Source organism: Eretmochelys imbricata, chromosome 2 (genome assembly GCF_965152235.1).
Source record: "Eretmochelys imbricata isolate rEreImb1 chromosome 2, rEreImb1.hap1, whole genome shotgun sequence".
Classification (NCBI taxonomy): domain Eukaryota; kingdom Metazoa; phylum Chordata; order Testudines; family Cheloniidae; genus Eretmochelys; species Eretmochelys imbricata.
The window spans coordinates 44,956,848-44,976,184 of record NC_135573.1 but is presented as its reverse complement, the minus strand read 5'-3'; the positions used below and the strand labels follow the sequence as shown (position 1 = coordinate 44,976,184).

Here is a 19,337-nt window from a genome sequence, read left to right as displayed (position 1 = left end):
AAAAAACACACAATAATCAATCCACTTCGTATATGGCATTTGATCGAAGCACTGTGCATCTCTACATCAATGATTTAAAGATATATACTTTCGAGAGTCCAAATAAAATGACAAAACAGTTAACAAAGTTAGTGCAAATCTCATATTTGCAGGATTATCTTTCTAAAAATATGTTTGCTAAGTGTTGTATTAGAGCCTCCAAGATCTATTAATTAATTTTATAATGAGACCCTCATTAACAATCTCTCTGATGTAGTTTTTCAGACATACTAACATGAGAAGGCTAGTAGTCAATTACATTTTTAAGAATGTGATCTGTTTGTCTTTGAAGAGAACATTTAATTTGTGTACAAGTGTTATCACTATACAGAAACCAGAACAGATATTTGATCCATCTTATATTTTAGAAAAAAAAGAAAGAACTTTGGGTGTCAGAACTATTAAAAGGATGCTTCTGAAATCAAGACTATATTACACACACACAAACACACACGCTCACACAAAAGCAATGACATAATATCAGATTACACAAAAATACACATCTTTTTAATCTTCTGCAGATAATGTGCTTAGTTCTAAAACACAAAATCTGCCCCAGATGGCTAATAATGCCCATTGGGGGGGGGAGGACCACAATATTAAAGGGCTAAAATATGCTGTGAACAGATTGAGAGGTAGTTCATCATAGAGGAGAGTAAAAAAGTGCAGATGGGTGTCAAAAATAGCCAAGTGTCGGATCTGCTCAAGTATCTGCATTCTGGCACATGCTCCCAGTCACAGCTGTTAGTGTACTCTCTGTATCCAAGTGCAAGGTTTTCTAACACTCAGGGCCGACATTAAAAACACACTTCTTTCTTGCTACCACTTTAACAGAATGCTGGAAGTTAAAGATTTATGTAATGTTAAAGCTTAAAGAGTATTGATAAGTATATACATTTTCAGGTGTAGCTCAAGCCACTTTGATTAAAGATGCATGAAATTTTAACCAGCAGGTAGATTAAGTAATTTAAGTGCCACAGGCTTACTATGCAATAGGTTGTTCAAAAATCTCTACTTCAGTCATTACAATAGCATCTTTGTTAGTGTCTCAAAAGAAAATATAGAAGGCTCAAAATTAATCATGCTTTACATTTAAATATTATAAATATCAGATAGAGAGCCATATGATACTGTAATTTCATATAAATATATGCAAAATATCAGTTGTATTTTATTTACATCACATGCATCAATTCACATAATTTTTCAAATTAATGAATTGCCATGATATTTCTAATGAAGACCACATCCCAAAGAATATAATGCATGCAAATCAAATTTAAACTTTAAAGGGTTAAATGACCTTTCATAGTCCTCAGTTATTATCTATGCAAATTAATTTGCCCATATTTCAACCACACAAATCCTCCTAGCCTTGCACTTTGAGCAAACAGAGTTCCACTTTTTTGTTACAATCTCAGTCTTAGGATCAACAAACGTAGTACTGGAAGAATATGACAATGCATTAACATCCTAAAAGAAAAACATTCTTTAAACAACTGGCAATACCTACATACAACTGTGGTTACAGCAAACTGACAGATACTGTTTCAAAATACCATCTGCGAGGTGTACAAATTCTGTGATCAAGTGCAGCTTCTTCTGCCTGTCCTACCCAAATTATCCACAAGAACCAGCCAGCTGTAGGATCTCTCTGTGTCCCTGTCTTTTTTATCCAGAGATATAGCCTGTTTTAAATCGGCACATGGCTCCATTCAGTCCTTACAAAAACAGCAAATACATTCTGCCATGGTCAGGCTTCTCATAAAAAAACTCAAACAATTCACCCTGTATAGAAGCAATATTTTCACTGGCAACAACACTTATCAATTAGACGCGTAGTCTAAAGATCCAACGATAATATTTTTGTGAGGAAATTGACATACTAAGATTTCCAGTTCCACGACGGTTTCACTAATTCAGCAGAATCCGTAAGATTGTTTAATTATTATATTATTATTAATAACATATTTCAATTTTTGGCTGGTGACAGCTAAGAACTGTGATTTATGGCAAGACTGAGATCATTTGTTTTCTAAATCTTCTTCACTTCTCTAGCATAAACAGCTTTGCAAAGAGATTATTCCCAGTGTACACCCATAATCTAAAGTTATATCTACACATAAAATGTTTGCAGATTACAAGATACAGCTGACAGTCATGAAAACCAGACTGAAGCTGTATTTCTTCTCACTAAAATTATACCCCCCATACACACCTGCACCCACAAATAGGGTGACTTTCTACTATTCCTATCCCCATTCAATGTAGCATCCAATATTACTGTACATAGTATCTTTGATAGTTTCCACACACAAATTCCCCTCCCCCAACGTTCACACACCACAGTTAGTATCTACACTCTCTCTATATAAGCTTGTACAAATCACCCTGTAGAAATTATTTTTATATACAATCAAAATATAATAAGTGTTTTTCCATTTAAATAAAAAGAGCTGTAATAATTTTAACTCACCAGGCATCCTTGAATAAAATATACACTGTAAATGGCTCTCTCCTAAAAGCAAGCTTATTTAGGGCTCAGTGCCTCCTGTTCTGGAATGAGCACAGAAAAGCGAGTAGGGCCATCAGAACTGGCTGTGGCAGCATAGCTGGAGGCAGGATGCTAGGCGCGTGCGTTTGCCAGGCAAAGACAGATGGAGAGCTGACACTCTGTATTGCACTTGGAGCAGAAATGTGAATGATGACAGGAGCACATGTGGCCTTGAACCCAGCCCTGTCTCTTCAGGCAGAACAATGACAGGGATGTGTGTGCAAATTATCACAACCCCAGCTCCCCTCAGCTGACTCCTCTTACTCTACCTTTCACAGCAAGTTCCAGAGGACCAAAGAATAGAAAGTAAAATGCAGAGTGATAAGATGAACACTGAATTATTCATTTTTTCTTTAAAAGTTAACCCTTTCTTTAACTGCAAGCAATTAAAGCAGAGCATCTATTAGAACCAGTTCTCCTCAAAAAGTGGAAAACATGTTCTCATTTATTATTTTAACAGCCATACTTTTGAACGCCATAAGACCATGGTTGTTTATTTAGTTGGAAATTCAAAATATGTAAGAAGATATATTTAAAGATTTTTTTTCTTTTCCTTTTTTCCTTCATCTAATTGTGCCATTTTATCACAGTGAACAGAGTATCAAAATCATTCCCTTTGTCAGCTTCTCAGTAGTATGTATAAAATAGAACACACTTAGAAGCAGACCACTTTTATTTTACTACAGTGCTTTTAACCCCCTGGGATTCCTGCATTGATATGCTCCAAACATTTGCAGCTACTCTCCTTTACCTTGCATGGTGATCCATGGGGGATGAAAACAAAATCTTCCCTGTAAAGCTTTTTCAAAAGCTAAACAATCATGTCCTCCTGATTTCTGAACACCCCTTAAATGTTTATCCTTCACATGAATAACATATGCCTGGCTAGGTTCAATGCACTCTTCCCTATTAAGCTTTAATGGACACCATGATACATAAAACTACAAGTCTTTGTTATAGTGCTTTATCTAAAGCTGGCTATTTTCCTCTCAGCAGTCCCTCTTTAGTCCTTTGTAAAACATCCTTGCCTCATAGGAGAAACATACGCCTGACACATGCCTTCTGTAGCACATTTAGGCTTATACACGATTCCAAGCACAAGGGAAATCTGTTTTTTCAAAAACTCTCCTCCAATTTAATACTTGCAAAATCTTCACTGTTTTACTAACAAAAACGTTTACAGCAAATCATTAAACACATGCTTTCCTTTGCCTTTTCAATGAATGTTCAAATTCCATATAGATACCAAAAAACCAAAAGATTTCATTCAGAATCTTCAGAAACTGTATTCTTTTAATATGAAAGATTCATAAAGACAAGAGTCTTTATATGTTTAATGTATGCAGTCCCTTGATTTCCCTTCATATCTTCTGCCTCTACTAAGCAGAAACAATCGTGCTTCCAGGCCTTCCTTTTCCTTCCTTTAGCTGCCACAAAGCGCTGATAAAATCTATTTTGGAACATAGAAAAATCCTAACAGCCTTTCCATGTCTGGTTCCCTCTGCCCATGAATATTTACTACTAAAAAAGAAAAAGTGTCATTTTTGAGAAATACGTCAGAAAAATAGAACTTTAAATGGCACCTAAAGCAGCACCCATAAGCCTTTCTTCAACTAGTGAAGCCCCAAATTAAAAATGTTTAATAAACAAATTCATAGTGATTACTCTGTTCTGTCACTAATACCATAATGCATCCTATTTATGAGACCAATCTTTTTGTTCATCTTACTCAGACGACAGTTGTAATGAGGTTCTGTATAATGGATTTCAATGTATTTGAGAGCCAAGCATAAACACTTTTATGAGAGATGGCTTTATGGGGGAAGGGAAGAAGTGGCAGGGGGAGAGTAATAATCAATTAAGTCTATGCCAGAGAGGACTTTAAAGAACTTGGCATTATTTTTGTTTTATTTAGTGCCCTGTTTAAAAACCAGTCAGTCTGCATCTGTTGGTTTTAAAAATTCTATATTCTACATGAAGGAGAAAACATTTTCACAGTTGGAAATGCAACCTTTCATCAACATAGGTGCAGACAGAATCAGCTTTAAAATAGAAAGTAATGTGTCAAAGGTGCAATGCATTTTAATAAAACTGAATGATATTCCATTTTAAAAGTCAGTCTTAATATCAGTACACTGTAAATCTCCAAACCATGGCTCACAAAATTGAACTTCCATATGCAGTGTGATTATGCATCTTTTCTATGTGTAAAAAGGCTTTTTAAGCTGTTATCTGACTACAGTAATTGCCATTTAAATTGATCCACGTCAACAAAACCCGGATCCCTGGAGATTCTCACCTAGAAGTCTGTTCGTGGAAGGGGCTAACAGAATGCCTGTGCATCTGAGACTACTTCAGCATTTTCTCAAGCAGCCAGCTGCATGAATAGTTTTTCCCCCCTCATTATTTAATACACTGAGGCAGGCTGCAACCCATTTGGCAGTCCTTCTTGAATAAATATTCCTGGATATGTTTTTTCTTTTTCTTTTTTTTTTTAATGCAGACATTTAAAGATTGCTGTAACAATTTTTGCACACTTCTAAAAATGTAATAGGGCCAAAACGTGTAACAAAGATGGACAGTCAATGCCAACATAATTCTGTAAAATGTTTTTCAATCCCTGCTTGTTTCATGCAGAAGAGAAAAAGTATGTAGGGTAATTTTTGCATATGAACAATTCTGCTGCATCTTAGAATCTGGACAATGCATAATACCAAAATGAAAGGATACAAAGAAATAGTGAGAATTAGAATTTAGAAGGAGATTAATTTCAGTCAGTTTCTTTACCTTATGATACAGCTTCTTAGCTGATACTGTGAAAACTAACGCTTTACTCTGCAATCGTTCAAACAGTTTACAAAATAATTTTGAATGATCTGATACCCATCTGCAAAATTAACAACTGTAAGTGCTGCAAAGGTAGTCTCCAAACCCAGATACTTGCAAAAACAGATTTACACTGGACTGCAGAAAGTTCTTACTGTATTGTATTACTCAAATGAAAAACACACTCCTTTCTAAGACATTACAGTTTTAAAGTAGAGATTATCTTTTGCTTAAACCTGATTTACCAACAGGGACTAGAAGTCCACTGAAATGTATCTGTAGTTAATGAAAACTCTTTATTAACAGTGAAGGAAGAATCTGACTCAAAGCTTTTCTGCAGGACTTCTCAACTTCCCTCTCTACTTATAGCAGACTGTTGTGATACATTGTGACTTCACACAGTGGGTATTAAGTGAGTTAATTCAAAGGAGCTGAAACCTCATTGATCCTAATTGAAAGCAATACACCCAACCAAATAGTTTTCTACCCCATCTGCTCTGGCCTGCCACCAGCTATTCAATACAAGAGAATTAATAGTTTCAGATATTCTAACTGACCCAATAAAGGCACTCATTTAAGCAGGACTGCATTAACAAAGTGAAAAACCAAGGGCAAAATGGGTTCAAATGGAGCATTTTACTCCTAGTTGGCTTTAACAAAGCTGAATAATGCTTATTCTGACTTTTTATGTGCAAGACTTGATAAACTGAATAAGAAGGCACTCAATGATCAGTCAACGAGCATTGATGAATGGTCATTAGGACCCCCCCTAATCTCAGGGAAGGCCATTCCATAAAGTGGCACACCAGCTTGAAAGGGCGGACTCACTAATGTCCAGATTTCTCCACTTGCTTGTTCCACTTTCACTTTCAGACCACTGGCCACCAAATGAGGCTGACATATTGGAAAATAATCTTTTATGGATGAGTGGTAAATAAAAATGGAAGCATTAACTGAGCTTTAAAATTCAAATCTGCTAGTTCTGTCAGACCTCCCCCCTCAACCCCCCCCTGCCAAAGGTTTTGATTTTCCACCCAGCTGGAAGCTATTAGTGTTTTCTTAAGGCAACCCACTGACAGGACAAACCCACCTAATGTGTGAGCTGTAGGGCTGGGGGGGAACTCTTTCTATATGCTTTCCCAATTTTACTGTACATAAGTTTGACAGCAACTGAATAAACACACCTTGATATAAAGACACATGTTAATTTCTTGCTGCAAGTGAATGTTCTCTAATATTTCATACAACCACAAACCCTGTACTATGTTGTATTAACTTCATGGTGTGAGTTTTTTGTATAATAGAAATCTGTATCTTCCATCATTCTAAGTAGTCCAAAAACACACAGAGGCCCCAAAGGATCAACCACCCTGCCCCCCCCCTCCCAAATTTTAATCTTGATAAGAATGTCATCTCCCTCTACACCTAAACCCTTGAAAAAAAAGTTACTTCTTTTCTTGCAAACATTATTAAAATATTGCAGTATGGTATGTGATTATCTGTAACAGCAGCTCTGAATACAAGTGTCACAAACCACTTGCCAGATAACGCCAAGACATTTCCCTAAACATTTCCTGATTGGCAAAGCTTTGTGAGCTTCTTAAAATAGTTCAGTGGGATCTTTAAAATATGTCTAGCTTGGTGAAATGACAACCAAAGGGGGATTTGATAACCATCTACACAAACCGTTGAAGGAGACACATACCAGGCTGAGAGAGAATTGTTTAGGTTGTCTAAAAGGGAGTAGAATAATGTGATGAAACTAATTAAAGGAACATTTAAGAGAGAGAGAGAGAGAGAGAGAGTACACGCATGTGCGCACATGAAGAATCTTAACAGTAAGGTGTTTTAGACCCAAGGAAATTGGAAGCCGCATAATTTCAGTGTTCTAATGAGAAAGTAGACCTATTAATAGCATTTCAGATCATCTGATAGGGAAGGGCAACCTTGGCTGTGGGATAGACTTGATCAGTGGTTTTCACCTTTTTTTCATTTGTGGACCCCTAAAAATTTTCAAATTGAGGTGCAGACCCCTTTGGAAATCTTGAAAACCACTGGACTAGACAATCTGTGTCTTTTCCATCTCTATTGTTTTATTGTTCTTCAATCAAAATAGACACTGGTTATAGAATAAGAACCAAATTCAGCAATGGTGTATGTGAGCACAACTCCCACTGGCTTTCAAGCTGAATCTGATGTTAAGTTTTAAAATAGTGGAAGTAAATTCAAATCAAATCTAGAAGAGCAATACCACAGAAAAAGATAACAGACCTAAGTTTCATTGCAAAACATAGGCCCCAAATCTCCAAATACTTCTGAATATGTGTGACTTTACTCACCCGTGGAGCCCCTTAACTTTAACGAGAGTACTCAAGAGAACGGCCACGTGCATATGTACATTTTTGCAGCATTGTGGCCATTACAAAATGTCACGTGAACATTTTATGAAACAAAACATTTGCTGTGAAATATGTAACACAAATCAGAACTAAGACTAATTTTTTAATTGTCATCATGCATGTTAAGAAAAAAATACTGCACAGTTTATGAATGAATTTTTCTTTTGGCTCTATTCAGTTATTTCTGAAAGGATGCAACAAAATACCATGATTGTATTTCATATATAAAGAAACAGAGAAAAATAATATGTTCCTTCCACCTAATCAATGCAGTGTGCATGATAATAACTAGTGCTTCTACACTGGGATCATATTTTGTGACCTCAATATAAGCTTTCAAGCTATTTGTGGCTTTCTGATTTGAAGCTCAAAATGGTTTGACTTTGGTGGTGAAACTCCTCCTCCTGCAGTGTATTAACCCTCATTTTGACCTCTAATCAATGTCTTTTCATGTATAAGGTTTTCATGATAAAGAAAATGTGAGAGAATACTTGTGTATGAAAAGAGTGTATCTAACCACTGGCTAGAAATTCAATTCTTACTTTTTTCTTTGTAACATAGCTCAGTATTTGTGACACTAACTAAACATATTTTATTCATTTGACAAGGACTGTAACATTATATTAAAAACTTTTGTTTCAAAGTCACCACCTCCCCATTTTGACTGATGGCGAGTTAGTTTTGTTAAAACGCCAGGGTGATAGCATATGCTCCAATGAACTTTCCCTCCTCTCAGCACCAGAGACAAAAACCTGCAGCTCTGCTCTGCACTGGCAGCCATCTGGACAGCTTTCTCTCAATGCCTGCCCCACATCACACTGCAGGCAAAATTTCAGGGCTCTAGAGCTCTGTGGAGCTATTCATGACATACCAATTTCACATTTTCTGCTTGTTTGCTTGCAACAGTAAATGCTAATGAGGACTATGAATGACATTTTTAAAGACAATAAAAAGGTCTCCAAATCCCTTGCATATGGAGACACTGTTTTCTAAACTTCACCTTCTGTTAGGGAGCTATTACACTCTAAAGGAAAAAAATAACCTAAGGAGAACAATGAGATGATCAAAGCATAACGAAGTCCTTAAGAATTCCAAAGAAAACAATGTTTGTAAGCTAGGTTAATGAAAGACAGATTTTATGCCAATGTACAGTAATAACACTTCAGTGCAGTAACCATCCCTTTCAATAGCTCTGCTACTTCTTATCACAAGGGCTCATTAATTATTGTCTCTTTGCAGGAAAAAAAACAACTTTCAGATATCCTGCAAAACCTCAAAAGCCAGACATTTGGATTTTTTTAATTGCTAATCAGTAGATGACTCTGAGAGTAAACTGTTATCATTAATTGGGTTGAAATGCTATGCTTTCATAGAGATTAATGTAATGACTAAGCATGGTCAAGATAAATATCTGGTTCTAATGTTTTCTTTCCCAGATCTGCCTTTTACAGTGTTGTTATTAATACACATTAAAAAGTTTTCTTACTTTGTGTAATCTGTTTTACATTTAATTGAAGACTGTCTCCTTATCATTAACAGGAGCAAAACACTTTCAAGAAAATCCACCAGGTGGAGCAAATACACAGCAATACAAAACCCTTAAAATTATTTATGATCATATTGCCACTTCCAAGAAGAAAAAAATGTTTTATGAAAATCCCCACCACCACGCTTTTCACCCCTCCTTTGTAGATATATTGATTAATTTGCACTAATTTTCTACATTAACAAACACGTGCAAGCTCTGCTTAGAAGGCCTTAGTACAAAACTATGCATTACAATGTAGTTGTAGCTGTGCTGGTTTCAGGATATTAGCTAGACAAGGTGGATGAGGTAATATATTTTATTGGACCAACTTCTGTTTATGAGAGAGACAAGCTTTTGAACCACAAAGAGCTCTTCTTCAGCTCTGTGTAAGCTCAAAAGCTTGTCTCTCTCACCAACAGAAGCTGGTCCAATAAGGTATTACCTCACCCACTTTGACTCTTCTATTGTGTTACAGGTCAGTTTCAGCAAGAATTTGCAAACCACCATATATACACCCCAGGCACAACACAAGCACACACACACACACACACTCTGCATATTTTCACTGCACAACCCAAGTGTTATACGACTGTATACAAAAGATACTACACTAGAATAGTGTTAAGATTGTAACAAATTGATCAATATAAAGAAATTCAAAGTAAGTTACCTCGTGGCTTCAAAACTATTCCATTGTGCATAGACTGTGGTGGTTCTTAGACCAGTCAGACTAGCATGTCATGTTTACGTACTAGATGTATGGTAGTTCCAGGAAAAAATTTTGTAGAGTGTGTCAGCGTTCACCAAGTATTGCCTTTTCTCTGTGTGTCATATTAATTGGATTATCTAGAGTAGGGGCTCCCAAACTTTTTGATATGGTGGACCAAGTCTTAGCAGAGGAGTTGTCATGATCTGCCTTTCCCATTTATAATCAGTGTCCCACTGGTAACTACCATAATTTCTTACATGGAAAACTAATATAAGCAAAGCGATATATTTTTAGCTTCTTCTAAATGCAGTTTAGCAGCTGGGAGCAAGGAGAGTAACCAGTAACTGTGACCAACCAGACCACCAATGATGCATGGACCACAATTTGGAGAGCTCTGATCTGGGCAATGCTTACTGTCAGTGACTCATAGGAAAGCATGTTTTTAGTGGGACAAATTTCCTTTTACTTTTCTTGCATCTTCCATCTCTATGGTCCAAAGACTAAGTATGTGAAACAGTCCTTGGGAGAGAGAGAGAGAGACAGAGAATGGAAATAATTCTGCAATCCAGTGGTTAGGGCTCCCACCTGGGAGGCAGGAGACCCAAATTCAATCCCCATGGACCAATCAGTCTTTCATTATTTATCCACAGTGGAACAGCTCCAACATGTCAGAATATCCCACAGCTCAGAGGTTAGGGAACACTCCTCAGAGGTAGGAGACCCTTATTCAAATCCTTTCTCCCCCTCTGGCAGAGTAATCAAACCTGGATCTCCCACATCCCAGGCAAGCATTCTAACTGCTGAGCTAAAAGTCATAAGGTGAGTGGCTCCACCTCTGGCTGGATTTTGATTTGGACCCAGTCCGGTAGATGCCCTCTGAGCACACCTGCTAGATTGGGCCATGCACACAAGTGAGGTAGCAAATTAGGTCCCCTGGTTTGTGAGTCACTCCAGGACTTAGACAGCAGATAGGAATCTAGACACTTAGAAGGGGGCAGCAGGGCACATGCCCAGAGGCAGATACATAGGCACCTAGGGAACTTTTACTCTGAAAAAAATTTAGGCTCAAGTGAGTTTATGGGCCTACACAGTTTGGCAGGAGTTTTGTGATCGCAGTGGAGCCAAAACTGGGTTTAGGTGCCTAAATAAGTTTGTGGATCCCATCCTTTTCCTCTCTTTGACAAACACTTCTAGGGTCTAATGTTATATGTGCTATCAGCAAAGGTAAACTTGTATTAAACACTAGAAGTACTATAAGATCTAACAACTGGGCTAACATCTTGGGCCAAATACTGTGCCAACTTAACTTCTACAGACACGCACAATGGAGAGAGTTAGCACAGAATTTGGCCTCTGGTAAGTAGCGCTATTAGTGATATCCGATGGGACAGTACAACACACTCTCTCCTGGGGATGTAAAGGACTGTGGTCTCTGCGTATGTTGCAGCCTAAGATGACTCCTATCTTAGTCTTTTGTGTTAACTTCCTTAATTTGTGTTTCTTTGATATAGGGATAGAAGAGACAGTGGTTCAAATATTACATCTAGAAAAAATCAGATGACTGTGATGTGCTCTACAGGGGCTATATTGTGGCCATTGAGAAACAGAAGCAAGATCTAAACCTAGAGGTGATTATTAAGTGGAGTCCCATACAATTTACACCAATTTACACCAATTAATACCATGAGGTCATCTGAACTGATTGTCAGTAAGTGTCCAAGTACAATTCAAGATGCTTGTTTTAACATATAAATGTCCCTAAATGGCTTGGGACTTGCTATCTAAGAGACCTTTCTCTATGTAATACTGCCACAGCTAAGATCAGCAGAGGCACTCAAGCAGGAGTCCCTGGATTTAAAATATAGAAAGCTGTTTTAAGGACATTCTCTCTGAGATGGTCTTTGAATATGGCCAGTGACTAAGGCCTACTTTTTCCTCCCCAATCTTTCAGGTGTAGTGGGGAAGGGGTTATGATTATTTTCATTGTGCCTTTGATGCAGAAGTTTTATTGTATTACTTGATACGCTGGTGTGCATTTATTTGTTGTAACGGGATGAGCAGATGATTGTGCTATTATACTGTGAACTTTAAACTAGAAAGGTGTTTTTTTAGGTTTTATAAATAGATAGAAATAAAATTTACATATCCATATAAACGCACATACTTTCAAATATACCACAGGAACATCATAGTTACAATAGAGTACAATAGCTCCATTTTTAATCACGTAGATGCATACAACCCAATTCTTATTTACACTTAGGCTCCTTTACAACACCCTGACAGAGTAAAGAGGCCTTCAACTGGCTGTAAGTGTAACTCACATCAACTTTAAAGCCCATTACACTGCCATAGCAATGTAAGTGGACCTTAGTGTAAATAAGAATTATGAACCTGATTCTCAAAGTGAGGGATTATGTACATATTTTAGAGCTCTTCAGAACATGATTATCGATCTGATATACTGTAACAGCTCTTTTGTTACAGTCTCTCCTGCAAATCCTTCTTAGATGGAGGATTAGTGACACAATAGATCATAATGACTCTTTTGGTCCCATTACACTATCATTTACTTGCAGCTGTGTATGCGCACTGAAGGCTACGTTTTCCTCTGGATGAATCACGTAAATCCCCTTCATGCTAATGGGAGTTTATGCATGTGCATCAAGAGCACAGTATGCCTTTAAATTTGCATGAAGAAGTCCTAATGAAATACTTGGAAAAAATAAATTACTGCACAGGCAATTTCCACCCCACTCACCAAAATATCCAAATGTCACTAGCCCACGAAAGAGCTGAATCCTGCTGTCCCTATGCAGGAAAACTCCCATTGATGGAAGGTGTGCAAAGAGTAAAAGAGTAAAAATCCTGGAAAATGTCAGTGTAATAAAATGAAGGCATGGTGAAGTTACCAGAGTAGAGAAAAGACATCTGAAACCACAAAGATTTCTTTGGACTTAGTGCTGCTCATACCCATATAAATCCATGGAAATCACTTGAGTTAAACCAGAGCAAATAAGAGCAGATTCATGCCCTCTGTATTTCTTTCCACTTCTGTCTTAAACAGTAGTTTATATATCTATTTATATTTACATTTTAAGCCTGCTTGACTACAAGTATGTATGCTATATGTATTGCTCTGGCAAGTTTTCATAACCATGGGCCAACACCTTACTCATGTAAATAGTCCTATTAAAGGGCTTGACCCTGACATCCTTATTCATATTGAATAGGGCCTTAGGCCCTGATCTGGCAAACGCTTAAGTTTCAGCATGTTCCTAGATATTTGCAGGATCAGGACTTACTCCAAGGGTAGCTACACTGAAATCAATGGGACAACTCATAGGGTAAAGCTACTACTAAGTACGGATAAGAACAGTAGGAACTAGCCCAAAGTTATTGTATTGTATTGTAAATGCAACACTAAGTTAGAACTCCTGGAAAAATTTTGAATTTTAAGAATGGAAGTGCTGACAGACTCTCACCATTGCTCTGACATGCACCATTAAATATCCTGCTTTATTTTATTTCTCACGTACTTTGGAGATGAAAAGCTCAATGTGTTAAATATTCTTATTGAATTAATAAGATGGCTAGTGCAAAGATTTTTTAACATTCTCAATGTTTTTTTTATTTATTTTATGGCACAAGCCCCATTCAAATTATTGTGCTGCTCTTCCAAGGATTTCAGTTCAAAAACATAATTTTTTAAATAAGTTAAGTAAAGGGAAAAAAAAATCTAAGCAAAAAGGAAAATAATGAAAACCCAGACATGAATGAGTTAACATTTTGTTGTTATTGTTGTAGTCAGCATTACACCAATGCCAGAATTTTAAGGGAAAGACTGAAAAGAGCCAATTTTTTTAAATCTTTTTTTTAAAAAATCAGGCCTATCTGTCAGAGTGTTGTCCAGGCTGGGAGAACAGCACCGGCAGGAACCTCAAATTCCTGACCAAACCCTCTTCCACACAATGCCTCCTGAATGAAAGGAACCCAGGCCTGGCAGAGATAGCCTGCTGTCAGGAACCAGCCCTGACGTTTGTGGACAGACAGGGCTGGCCTTGCAGGATGTCAGAGTAACAAACTGCTGTTCGAGATACTGGATTTTCACACACTCTCAGCCTGGATGTTTTGCTCTTCAGGTAATTAAACAAGGAAGCAGGGCTGATGTGTACGAGTCTGACCCCGGTGCTGTGGCTCCATGGTTCTGCATATCAACTTCCGCAAGAACTGCCTGGAGCATCAACAGAATCTTCTACTCTCTCTCTCTCTCTTTCCCACCCCCACCCTGCAATGCCAAGCTCTACAACGAGTCCTCTCTGGTAATGTGTGCTGCTGTCTTCTTTTTTTTCTAATTAAGGAAGACTAAATTACTTGTACAGTCCCACCAGCCTTGCTGCCGCCTCTAAAAAAAAAAAGGTAAAGAAATGGTTACTTTCCGATTGATATCCCCATGCCTTTTATACATAATTGTAACAGCAGCAGAAGGTAGATAATGTGCTAAACTATGTGCCCAAAGGGGGAGGGAAGGAACCCTATAGGTATATGCTTTTATTGGGCTCATCATCCTAACTAAAATTACTTTTGAAAAGTGAGTGTTTTGGGATTTGCCCAACCATTGATCAATATTTTAAAAATGAAGTTACTGTAATTTAATCATCATTGCTGGGGATGTTTTAGTTTGAGAACATGTGATAAATCATATAGAGCTGTAAACTAGAAAAATGGCTCCATATTTTCACTCTTTCCTCCCCAAAGAATTTAAAATCTGGAGTTATTGGCTAATAATTTCTAAATTGCTTGCTGTAATAAACACAGAGATTGCTTTGTGACTGAACTCATTTCTATGATTTTAAAATAATGCTGACACAAAATGATTTTAAAAGATGCATAACATATTCCTGCTTCTTTTGAAAATCCATAGACCAGAATATTGGCTGAAAGACAGAGACCAAAAGAGAGGAATACAAAAACATGCCTGCTTGTCTGTGTTGAACACAAAGAACATTAAATGAAAACAACTGGCATGCTGCCAAATTCCTATAGAGGCAAAGAGATTCAAATAAATTGATTTCACGCATCACACTGACCTGGGATCAGTGAGCAGTGGTACAATACACTCAGAGCTCCATGTGGGGCAAGCCCATTAATGTTATCAGAGCCCTAGTATATTACCAGGAGAGAAAGAAAAACAAAACAAAACAAAACCCCTCTGCAAACTCAGAAAATCTTTTTGAAAAAAGAACTTGAAATCACTTTGTTTCAATTATTAATAAAGATATAAATTTGTGAAAGCAAACAGTCTGCACCTTAGAGATTACTGAAAATATATTTCTTTCAAATTAGAATTTCTATGAAAAACCATTTTTATATTACACACACTCACATATACAGTAAATGCACTCAGACATACATGCTGAACTTATGCTATATATATTTTTACATACACACATTCTCTACCCTTCCTACTTCTAATCATCGTTGCCCTCAAAATTAAATTCTTCTCTTTGAGTTTCCTCTTTTCCCCTCCTCCCTCCAATGTTTTATATAGATTATTGGCTATTTTCTTTGTACTTCAAAAGCTGGATTCCTGCCCACTACTTTCTTATTGGCTCAGAAAGTAAGCTGAACAGAATGGTCACCATTTACAGCTGTTCTATCAACTTGACCTATAGAAAAAATGTATCTTTGGAAGTCATGAGCAGTGATTTTCTGTAAACACACACACTCACTCAAAAATGACCCATTAGCAATCTGACTTTCTTATGATGAGTGAAATAACCCATGTGTGCTCTTGTCATCCATCTTTGTTTTTCATTAAGATCTCCTACACTGCAATCAAGAATAATGCCAACAAGCCACAGGTGTGCACCACATGAACAGATGAAAATCTGATTGTAAGGGGTGTGATGATGGTTCTCTATCTATAATACATTCATCCCAAGGTACTCTTGTACATCTGTTATATGTTAAAGGCTTTTTATTTAAATTGTAGCCTTAGAGAGATTTATGCAGGCAAGCAACTACTACTTTAAAGGGCAAAATAAATAAATACATAAATAAAAGACAGTGAAGTAGCAAAACCAAGGGTGAGGATGCATGCTTATCACAATGAAAGGAGTTTAGTGTAATAAGAAAAATATAAAAGGAATGGAAGCCATTTAGGAGGTTAACTTGACTCCACCATCTTTTTATTTTGTCTTTATTAGCTTTATTTAGTACCAACCAATAAGTGAAATATTTTGCTTTATAACGTTGACATTATTACCAAGGTTATTGCAGACAGACCAGCAGGGATTGGTCCCTGGCCCATCTCTATTTTTCATGAGCAACCAGATGATGTCTATACCCTTCAACATTCCATCTGAAAAGGCAATGTCTTCCAACCTTAATGGGTATTACATACATTTGTGAAACTGGGATGAAGGTGGCTAGATACATTGCCATTTTGGGGCAAAGTTATCCAGAGAAAGATGATATAAGGTCATTATTAGATTTCAGAAGACATATGATTCCATTCTTGGCCAACTTCTTAACTTGTTCAGCAAAATTTAAACCCAGAATTTACTGGAAGTTTAAAGTCACTGGCCAAAATTTTCAAATTAAGGTGCCTACAGTTAGGCACATACATGTGTATTTAGTAACCTTGCTTTCAGCAGTTGATGAGCATCCCAGCTCTTACAGAGATCTAATAATGCTAACCACCAATCAATGTGCCTCTTATCTAAGTAGCTACAGAGCAGCTTATCCATGAAAGACTTTAGTATTCACACATTAAGACCTTGTCTACATTAGAAAGTTCTATAGTTAAAGCAGTACAACACCCCCTAGAGTAGATGCAGTTATATCCAGTTGCATATGTGTAGAGGTACTGTATACCAGGTTAACTATACTGTATGGAAAGGCAAATAAGCTACACTGGTATAAAATGACTTTATATGGACATAAATGCATACACACTAGGAGTTGTACTGGTGGCCTGACTTGACCCGTGGCAAAGGAGGTTAATTTCACATCCTCCCCATCCAATTAGAACACTTCATCGGCATAAAGCAAGATCATTCAGGCTTTATGAGGATGACGTAAACTTCAGCCACACCACTATGTAGCAACAACATGAATGAAGCACATTAGAAGACATGCATTCTGCCTTGCAGTACATTTCCATTTCTCCTACCTGTGCTGTATTAGCAATAAACTACAAGAAGCTACCCATTAGAATGCTACTGTGGTATACTTCAGGCATGAAACTCCTTAATTTTACATATAATTTGTTTTTAAAAATCCTTTATAAAAACAATATTGGAGGAAGATGTATGCAAAGTACTGTTCCACTGTGAAAAAAGTCCATAACAGAAAGATAAGAGAGGAAATAGTGGGGAAAACCTTTTCACAGTAGAAACATAGCAGTAAAAACATATAATATATATGGGAGGAGAAACCCTGGTAGAGGGGAAATAATTCTTCCTCCAAAGCCAGCTATGGGAATCAGGAGTACAGAGAAGCAGCTTTCTAGGACCTAGGAATTAGAATTTAGTTTAGAATCCCAATTCTGTTTTTTAAATTATTTTAAAGGGTGCATTTACCCCAGTGCACAAAGCCCACACCAACTCTCCATACTATCTAGGGTTTAAAGTGGTGATGATGGTCTTCTGTTGGCCCTCTGAACGGGGATGAATTTCACAAAGGATTACAGCTGTGGTAATGGGGTAGAGGAGAGCGGAGATGCAAAGTGACATAATAGGATTTAGCTGCATTTAAAACTAAAGCGTCTAAGACTTGAAACCAATGAGCGTTGACCCTATGGACTGTAGGATTTAGGCCTATGCTTGTTGTATACTATACTTTTACACTATCTCCTTGAACAAAGAAAGGTTCCCATTCTGAAAAGCTTACCTGTTTACCCAGAATTATTTAAATTCCATTTAATAAATATTTTGTTATTCTGCTCTCTAGACAACTGTTTCAGAAAATACCATTTCTTACTTACAATAAACACTGGAATTGTGATATAGCTTTCACACTTTAACTCCAAGTTTTGTTTTACACATATCAGATTTTTTAAGTACACCAAGAAGCACTCCATGACAGAAACAGAAAACTATCCAGACTCAATATCTTTTTATTCAAATCTATCACGGATTCCCTCTGAGATGTATTTGCCTAATACTCTGTCTACACCATAAATACATCCATGTCCGCAAACCTGGTTACAGTTGCCACTTCCCCGGTTTTCAAACATTGTTCCAATTCATAATGTTGATGGGACCTTAACCATGCTTCACAACCTGGCTAAAGCCATGTTGGTAACCACATTAGGGGATACCCATATTGTATAACTGTTTTCCAGAGGTGTCTGAATTTGTAGAATGGACAGGGCCTTAGGAAAGTGCAATGCTGACTTATTTTTCCATTTGTCCTGGATTCTTCTCTGATGATATTAAAACAAAGTCACGAATATGAAACATGAAATCTGATTAAGGCTTTTTGGAGGCTCATATGGGGCTGTAAGGGGAAATTTCTTTTTTTAATTACAGTTTACAAGGCAAGGTACGGTAATTAAAAATAGGTATGTAAATTATAAAAATCAAATATTTATCTTTTCCTTACCTTGACAAAATTCAAAGTTCCCTTTTTTCCGGCAGTCACCTATCACTAAACTCAGTGCTCTCCAAGTGTTTCTTTTGACAGATATCATTCTCCACCAATCGCTCTGCTAATTTCCTCTCTCCTTTTCTGACTGGGACAGATATTATGTTCACCAGCCCAGAGATCAATCTTTTCTATTGACAACAACAAATGAAAAAAAAAGAAGCATATATCACAGCCAGTTTGAAGCACCACACCCCGTTATTTGCATAACAGCAGGACTTTTTTTTAAAAGGAACAGAAATAAATGCTGTCATTCTAAAGCAATCATTACCCACATTTTCTCAGATAAATAAGGAAGTACTTTTAAATTTTATTAATTATTTGTAGAAAAGCTGTTTTATAAGTTAACACTTTACAACAGTCCATGCCATAGATAGTAATCAAACAAAGGACGAATACAGTCTACATGTCAGCATCTCATCCCTAACTCATTTCTCAAAAAGGTGTTTCTATTATATTTCATATAAAATAATAATATATACTTTACCTGGTCCAATAGATGCACTACAGAATCACCTTTAAACTAATGTGCTATGTGTTATGACCTTTACATTACACACAACACTGTTGTCTCTTCTTATGAGTAAACAAATTCCAAATAATGGGAGATCAAAAGTCATGCTCCTCCCA

General features: G+C 36.9%; 1 protein-coding gene across 14 annotated transcripts in view; it reads right to left on the bottom strand.

Moving 5' to 3' along the window:
• RUNX1T1 (RUNX1 partner transcriptional co-repressor 1) overlaps positions 1-19,337 on the bottom strand; it is a 152,139-nt gene that overhangs the window by 111,884 nt on the left and 20,918 nt on the right. For 5 of the 14 annotated variants that reach the window (XM_077810028.1, XM_077810024.1, XM_077810027.1 and 2 more), the window contains one exon: positions 18,666-18,838. The exons of 8 other annotated variants lie outside the window; for them this stretch is intronic. In XM_077810028.1, coding sequence (XP_077666154.1) covers positions 18,666-18,753 — 88 coding nt within the window. In that variant the 5' untranslated portion in view covers positions 18,754-18,838. Of the gene's footprint in view, positions 1-18,665; positions 18,839-19,337 lie in introns of those variants that run through there. One more of the 14 variants, XM_077810036.1, reaches the window with a different exon arrangement.